The sequence below is a fragment of the Ornithodoros turicata genome, chromosome 7 (genome assembly GCF_037126465.1).
Source record: "Ornithodoros turicata isolate Travis chromosome 7, ASM3712646v1, whole genome shotgun sequence".
In the NCBI taxonomy this organism is placed as follows: domain Eukaryota; kingdom Metazoa; phylum Arthropoda; class Arachnida; order Ixodida; family Argasidae; genus Ornithodoros; species Ornithodoros turicata.
The window spans coordinates 26531364-26540019 of record NC_088207.1 but is presented as its reverse complement, the minus strand read 5'-3'; the positions used below and the strand labels follow the sequence as shown (position 1 = coordinate 26540019).

Below are 8656 nucleotides of genomic sequence, written 5' to 3'. Positions count from 1 at the left end.
GTGGTATTCTAGAGCTCTAGTTGGATACCCAGGTGTGCCTGGAAGAGTGATAGACGTAGAGTGTAAGCGAGCGCGGCAGGTAAGAGACCAACGCTGTCGAGGACCTAGATCGACATCATCGCTGACCAGTCGAGAATACAGATCATGCCTTACTACCCTTGCAGCAGGTAACAGAAACAGCGACATGATTGGTCTGATGGCCTTAGCTAAACCAGACAGCTGCTGACGTTTAGACCCCGAACAGTTGACGGTTCCCTGGCAACTTTCGTTATGAGTGATAAACGAGGTGGCGAGGAAAGCCCCATTTGAAAAAGCGTAAGCGACAAGAGGACGGACAGTTGTGGGTCTCTCTCTCTGGATTTCCCACTGGGCACCGGTTAATTGTTCTATATGGCTAGTTGTTATCTCTGGTGCTACCATAGATAGACAGATCCCTCGCTGCTGTTGTGCGCTTGTCCCTTTGCTGTTTCTCTTCTTTGCGATGGTACCTACCAGAATATTCTCCTGAAATCAGATAAATATTCGCCTTACGGACGCCTAGCCATAGTCAGCTACAGAAACACTTGAACTGTTTCTGTGTGCCCCTCCCTTGATCGCCCACGCTCAGGCTTCCTTATTGTGGGTTTCATCTACCAGCTTTCCTGCGTATGTGCCACTTTATCTGGCGATTAAAACAGTAGAGTGGTCTAGCAAGAAGTGGACGGCCTTCTCCACAGGAGCGAAAAGCTTTCTTACTAGCTCAACTAGTGGACTTGCGCCGAAGACAGAAGGACTCTGGCACAACAGACAATAAGAGATGCGAATATAATATTGCACCTTTGCGACATCAGACAATAAGAGATGCGACCACCATCGTAATCTTCGTCAACCCTTGGAGGCCGTCTCCAGCACGTGCATGTTCTGCAGTTGAGCTGCAGCAGTCGTAAAGAGGAACTTTTGTAAAAGAGTAATTACCTAAGTCATGCAGATACACTAAAAATAGGGTTCTAACCTCACAAATCCACTGTGAAAGGTGATAAAAAAGCGGCCCAAATGACCATATACACACACTAAATGACCTACAGTCATAAGGGCATATGACTCGATCCACAAAGCATTAAACAGTTCCACCGCTCACAGGGGGCGAAGCTATTCTCGCAGGGCATGGAGTCACTCGATTCCAGAAGGGGGTTATATACGTGTCAAAATTTGACTGCCCCAAGTCAGATATGACTCCTTTCCTTTTCTTTTTTCTTTTCACAGAGTGCAGTTCAGTTAGCCATTATTCCGCATTCAGCGGCGTAACCAATATTTTCTTTTGCGGGGAGTGAGCGTGGAAACATTTCAGAGGATTTGAACTCCAAAATCACCCATCCCTCCTGCCTACGCCACTGACAACATTTGAATGATCGACGTTAGAAGCCAGGACAGCGACTTTAGATGGAGCACTGTAAACGTCCTGTTCCTGTCGAGACGGGTTGTTGTTGTCGCCGTGTGTGGTATGTCCTTGAGAAGCGGCAGGAGACTGAACCGCGTGAGGCAGTTGTCTATCGCTGCGGCAGTACCTACCAGTGGCGTACGGAGAATGCGGTCCGCTACCTTGGCCAGGTAGTCAGGGACATATTGAATAGACGACGTCCATACGTCCATGCTCTCTGGTATTCATTTATTTTTGCGCATTTTGCGCGAAGTTTTGCAACTCACACAACCAATACATCGAGCAGCTGTCTACGAGACCGTGTGTTGATTAATATTGTCTGCCCGGTTACTTTTGTGTATGCTTTATGACTGCGTATTTCTTCACGCTACAGTAATCTAGTCCGATGAACAAGAATACTTCCACAACCACGACGTCATCAGTGTCTACAATTCCTTTTCCATGGAAGGCAGTAGTTCCCTATTGAGCAGTAGTTCCAGTAGTTCCTACCGTGTAAGCAAGTACATTTAGCAAGACACATACTTGTATTTAGCCCATTGTGGCCCTTTCCTCATATTAGAAGGAACCTGTCCAGCTACTAGGATTTCTTCCTGGCTCTCAAGGCTCGCGACACAGAATAGACGCTTGTGACAAGGGATCTAAAGACTACACTTTTCTACATTCCATTGAGATTTTGTGTACTCTTTACAAGGGTAGGATTCTGCGCAGAGGCTGGCCTTGAGGGTGGTATGTAGCGAAATTATGTAGTGTACTGCTACTTTCTCGCAGACTTTCAACGCAAAAAAGTAAGTGTGCCACGAAATGCGTAATATATAGGACGAAGCTGTCGCCATTGACACCACAAGTAGTCAACATCTTCAACTGCTTTATAAAAGCAATCTATGGTCACTAAGACGAATGAGTCATCCCAGGGTGGCCCATATTTCGCATAAAAACGACATCTTCGTCATCGTCTTCCTCCTGTGGCGCAGGCACCACGTAACGGTTGCGGAATGTGTAGGCGAGGAAGTTGAACGCGGCGCCCACAACCACGAATCCCATCGAGGTTCCGTGTAGAGTATACCGGAACTTATCGGCGTCATACAGCCAGCAATTGCCCTGTGCACCACAGTTTGTGTTCCAGATCAGACAGCAGCTGTCCATGATGGCTCCATACACCAAAGGGTAGGGTACAAAACCTACGATGACAAAGGAAAGGGTGACTGAGTGATTGATTGATGGAAAATGAAAACATAAACAAACGACGGAGAAAGGTGCCCCGAAAGCAGTAGTGATGTATCAATGATAAGTGTAAGACGGCTATGGCATCACGGGGCGGTAGGTTATGTACCTGAATATTCGCAAAATAATTGTCGAAGCTGGTCCTGCCTAGTGACTAATTCGACTTGACAGTGCGGACATTAAACTTCAATTTCGCAAATTAAAAATTTAAATGAAATGTGGAATTCGCTCATGCGTCGTGCAATGACTATTATTTACAAATCTTTGTTTGATGTGTTAGTTTCCTAGTTTGCTGTGCCACGGTCACGTGAAATCACATGCGAGAGGGGAAATTAATGAAAAATAGTCAGGTTTCGTTCAACCTGCTTTACAAGTTTGTCAAGTATGCGTGACTTGACATAAAGCGCAACTGCAAGCCATGGCGGTTCCAAGTCAAAGCTAAAACAACGCTGTTACATGTTTCCCTGTGATGCTCACATACAGTCACCGTACAAAGTATATCAATCAAATTCGCAACCAATTATTTGTAATTGAATTTTATAGCCAGTGTCTTTGCTACCGTGACGTCACTGTCAATCACTTCTTATTTTGTTCTGTCAAGCAGTCAAGTCAATGATTAGAGGCGTAAATTCTTGATTACGTATTACCATATCTCGAAATCTCGCGCGACATCAAAATCCCATGCGAGCGAGCGAGCAGACGACACGCGCTCCAGAAACCATCACGCTATTTCCGAGAACCCCCATCCGAGAATGGATACAGTTGACGTCACTCTGTGACGACAGGAGCATTGCCAACCAGGTCGCCCGCCTCGTGACGTCACCCGGCTCGGTCGAAGCGTGTGTGGTCAGAGCGGTGCCGTGTTCTCAGCCGACGAATTTCCACTGGCAAATGAGGGCTCACCTTCCCCCAACGTCATGGGGGTAAGATAGGGCTGCACCTCCAATGTTTCGCCACTTCGCTCATTGCCGATATATGGGGGTGTTTTTTTTAAGTTGAATTATATATATAGTGATAAGGCGACCGTTCAGCGGAAATATTTCGTATGGTCTATCGTGATGGCAATTTCATGAATTAAACTGGATTTCGAGCTCTTACCGAAAATCGACCCAAGCATCAAGAGGAGGGTAAGCGCCACAGTCTTGTCCTTCTGGTGGACGGACCTGCAGGTATGATCGTGTTCTTTGTGAAGTTGCTAATTTAGCTTTGTGTGATGTGCACGGAACACGCCAACGGAAACAGACAGAATGTGGCAATAGTTCTGGTCGTAACTAAATAAACGTTACACTTGCAATCATTAACCTCAAATTAGAAAGTGCTGTATTCACGAACAATTACACATATTTGGAAGCCAGAAATGAAAACACATCATGGTTGCTAACAGCGACGAAGCCAGTGTGCGGCGTTCTGACATAGGATTAAGCGATGCTGGCGCTCCGGACGTGGGTCTCGCTCTTGTACAGCAACCATATGCACATGTATGAAAGGAAGTGCCTCAGGACGAGAGGACTGTTCTTCTTCTGCCCAGAAGAAGAACAGTGTCTGTTCAAGATATCGGCGACTCTTGTCCTGAGGCACTTCCGTTGGGCAGGAGAAGAACAGTCTCTGTTCGAAACATCGGCGGCTCTCGTCCTGAGGCACTTCCTTTCATACTTCCTTACCAGTTCGCTGGATTTTCTACCCGTCTAACTATATGCACAGGTTCTCTAAATACAGGTCATCTATATTGTACAGAAAATAAGATGACGGTGCAATTTTCTACCTACCTGATTTCGATGAGTGCTGTTCCGACGCGCGAAGTGGCAAAGATGGTCTTGGCTAGGCAAAGCACGGCTACAAACGGCACGAAGAGGCTACACTCGCTGAAGCAGATTCCTGTGTCGGGAGTCCCTGGCGTCTCTTCGGTGGCCCCCTGGACGCACCTGCATCCCAGCATCTGATCCGTGATGGCATCGCATTCACTAAGCTAGCGTTAGTTCAGGCGCGCTTTCGGGATCACATTCGCTGTCATCATTTGGCTGAAATGCCACACTTCTGGCACAGAAGCCGAATGCATCCAGATACCGTATATTTCTACTGGCCTGTTATCTGCATAGTTTTCCTAACACTTGGCCCCCATTCCAAACTTCCAGAACATTCCAGTTCTGCGCGACACGTCTCTTACTACTAAATCCAAAATAAAGGCGGTACTAAATCCAAACAGCAAGAAACTACATCAGTGCAGTTTTAAAACCTGGCTCTAAAAACAGAATGACACACGATTAACGCTAGCCAGCGACCAGAATGATACCTCTCTGTGTCCTGATTTCCTGAAGACGAGGGGGGCGTACGCCATTTTGATAACACTTAGGGTGCATGTGAAGCGGGGTGGAGTAACGTTCATACATGTAAAAGTGTCACCGAACTGGACTGCACTCTCTGCACCATTCCCAAAGATGTACCTCACTATTGGAATTTACGCTTAGTTACGTGCATATTTTGACACGTTTCCACAAATAACAACAGTCCTAAAAATGCACAGGAGTCCTCTGCAGACATCGAAGACTTTGGAACCAAAAAGGCGGCAGGTTTAATTGAGCCACGTTACAAATCAACGTAATCAAGCTCCAGGGAATGGAAAAACGACATCCTCTATACGCACGAGCCAACTATTTTTTACGTGAGATCACTTACTTGGTTGCTGTTTGATGCATTGACGCCTTTGCAACCAGCAAAACACGGCGAAAAGTACGTGATGTCATCTTCTGGGTCACACACGGGTTGGAACACTACCGTCGTACATCCACAGTCTCCATTGCATTTGTTCAGCAGATTCAGCCTGCACATGACGCATATCGCAATGAACACACACATGCCGAGTGTTACAGCAAAACGCGTAAGGAACAGTAAGAATGGCACACTCTAAGAAAGAAAGGAGCAATTTTACTCCTTTTGGGGACTAAATGCATTGCCACAAAAATAGTTCATTGAGGGAGTACCGTATTTTCACGCGTATTAGCCGCGGCTTATGCGCGATTTATTTTTTTCGCGGACACTCTGCGGCTTATCTGTGGGTGCGGCTTATCTGGTGACTATTTTTCCCTGGTACTTTCCCCATACCCCGGGTTAAACGAAAGGGCCGACAGTGCCTCATGTCTTTCGGAACAGGGCCGCCCTGCCAGTGCACGAACAATACCGAACAGGGGCGGGTCCACTCCACATTCGAGTGGACTAACCCGTCAATCCACGAAAAACACGCAACAAGGGCACAATCCGATCTTAGTAGAACACTAGAACTGACCTCCTTTGTTATACATCATGCCGACACCGGAATGTGGACAGGGCTTATGGCCTTCCCCACGGTCTCCTTTGTCGGCAGACCCACAAGAAGGGTTCAATACACCTGTCATCGGGATAAAACGTGGTCAGCTAAGCGTCAGTTCTCATTTGACTATAGCAGCAGCATTCGTGGACACGGGCACGGCAGTTAGAGGCGAGGCATGGCTCCAACGCTGAGGCACAGCCACGACAGCGGCTTCAAACTAAAAGTCGTCGACTTCGCGGACAAGTACGTGAACAGGGCAGCTGGCAAGGAGTACGGCGCTGACGAGCGTTGAGCGTCTCTGTTGATTTTGTATATGCATCACTGGTTTAGCGCACAAAGCAGTCGCGTCGTATTACCCGCGGCTTATCTGCGAGTGCGGCTTATCTGCAAAAACATTTTCAAAATGTATCTAAAAACGAGTCCTGCGGCTTATCTGCAGTGCGGCTAATACGCGTGAAAATACGGTAAATGAACGGGAGTAAATGAATGTCACAGGGTGGAGACTGCACTTCACGTTCTGTTCTGAAAGTCTCAGGTACATAATTCGTGAGCATGCATGAAAATACTTTGAATCAAACCGTCAACCGTGATATATCGAGTGACATAAAATCTTGCGACATACATAGGGCACAATTTATGAAGAAAGAAGCGCTAACTGTTTCTTACGCTGTGCGGTTGGAAAATTGCTAAGTTATACAGCCTTATGCCATCAAATCGACCAAGGGCACATATTTACGTAGATTGTTGTAATGCGTTCGGAAGACCATTTACGATGTTCAGCGACTATTTGCAGTCCTGGGTAGTAAATGTCGGGGTTAGGGGACTAAAATGGGGAGTAGTTGCAGTCTAGGGGACTAGAAGCTGCAATTACTCCCCGTTTCACTCCTTTTTTTTTTCTTAGAGTGCAAGGGAATGGTCGGTGACAGGCGCTCTACTCCCAGCTACAGGCTTGGAAAGGCCGGCTCTGGAAGGAAGCTTCCATAGCGAAGCTGGCGAATGTGCCTCCCCCAACAGATTTTCGTGCTCCTGTATAAGCTGCACCATTATTTCATATTGCTCGACTGTGGTCCGAGCAGAGAGTTCACCACGAGACGACAACTTATACTATTTCTGTCCTACCTGGCCCCAGATCTCTAAAACTTAGGGACACTAAAATGCAAAAACAACTTGTTATCAAATGAAAGTCCGTGTTTGAATTCGTATAATGCACGCAAAATTAGTTCACACAGCGCTACCGTTTAGAAGAAAAACGTAATGAAAACAGAGACGTCTTTGGCGGCGACGAATGGATCCTCGTGAAGCAAAGACCAGCGGCATCCAATCAGACAGCAGGAGAAGCGCGCGCATGCCTGTTAGCGCCGCGAAGCAACTGTGGTTATGAGCGGCGTACAGACGTGGACAGATGGAGAGAAGACAGCAGGAAGGGGTAGGGGACAGGGTGGTTAGTATGCGTCCCGGGCCGACTTAAGGGGGGAACTGTGCCGACATTCGTCTGGAAAGTCTTCGGAAAACCCGGGGAAAACCCCAGACAGCACAGCCGGTGACAGGATTCGAACCTGTGTCACCTCCCAGTCTCAGCGTGGGAAGCGATCATCCACTATGCCACGGAAGCTGGTAATCCCAAATGTTCCAGTGACAACAATAATCTCCACGTCCTTCGGACAGCGACACCAGCGTGCGTCGTAAGTCGCGCTATGTTTTTCGCCGGGACTGCTCCATGGCGTGGCAGACTCGTTCACGCGCATGCTTGCACTAAAAGCACCCGACGTATACCCGATGTATACCCGATGCACGAGCTGAAGCGACGTTCACGGCGTATAGGGCCGAGGCAAGAAAGAAGTCCGGTATAATTTTGATTGTAGCTTCGTAACGGAATCAAAGTTCTGAATTACAACAACAAGTGAGAAACTAACACAGCGTGTGACATAATTTGAAGTGAACCTGTGGTGGCATTTTAGTGTCCCTTTAGCCAATGTTTTGCTCCACGATTATACATAAAATGGCATCCTTTCTTCTTCGTTATTTTTACACGACAACTATGCCATATAATAGGGTTGACAGAAGAAGAAAAGGAAGAAGAAGCAGAAGAAAATGGAGAAGATGAGAATTAGATGAGAAGGAGAAGGGAGAAATGGAGAAGAAAAAAGAAAAGAAGAAGATGAAGACTAACGACGAGGAGCAGAGATTGTGACCACGACCAAGCGTCGTCGGCGTCGTCGTCGTGTTACCCGTTTCGTTAGCCTAAGGGCCAGTTCTGACGCCCGACGCGGCGTCGTGAGCGGGCGGCGGATGTAGAGGTGCATTTCCGCCGCCCCGTCAGCGCGCACGATTTCCATGTTCCCACCACAGTGGCATTCCGTCGCCCAAAGCAGACGAAAAATCAGAAGGCGTGGCCTTTCTGTGTTACCTAATTGGTCGCCAGCTGTCGTTCTCGGCAGTTCTCGCCGACGTCGTGAAAGACGTTCGGCATGGCAGTTGTTTTTTTTTCGCTCGACGTCTCTCCTCTCCCGACACCGGAAATACGCGTCTATTTCCGCCGCCCGCTAACGACGCCGCCTCGGGCGTCGCCAAGTGAGAACTGGCCCTCGCGGCTCGTTCTGCCGACTGGTTTCATTAAGTTGAACGTGCAAAGCGATTAAGACCCCTAATCTGCCGAAAACGGGTGGCGTACGCCTATTTGTGACATAATTTATGCTCTTATGTCAACTCTAAAA

General features: G+C 47.7%; 1 protein-coding gene across 1 annotated transcript in view; it reads right to left on the bottom strand.

The window, feature by feature from the left end:
- Positions 1 to 1624: 1624 nt before the first annotated feature.
- Positions 1625 to 8656, bottom strand: part of LOC135400726 (solute carrier organic anion transporter family member 74D-like) — a 31386-nt gene continuing 24354 nt past the window's right edge. Inside the window, exons 10-13 of the mRNA XM_064632594.1 lie at positions 5312 to 5456; positions 4405 to 4574; positions 3737 to 3801; positions 1625 to 2595 (exon numbers count right to left, since the gene is read on the bottom strand). Coding sequence (XP_064488664.1) covers positions 2306 to 2595; positions 3737 to 3801; positions 4405 to 4574; positions 5312 to 5456 — 670 coding nt within the window. The 3' untranslated portion in view covers positions 1625 to 2305. The remainder of the gene's footprint in view (positions 2596 to 3736; positions 3802 to 4404; positions 4575 to 5311; positions 5457 to 8656) is intronic.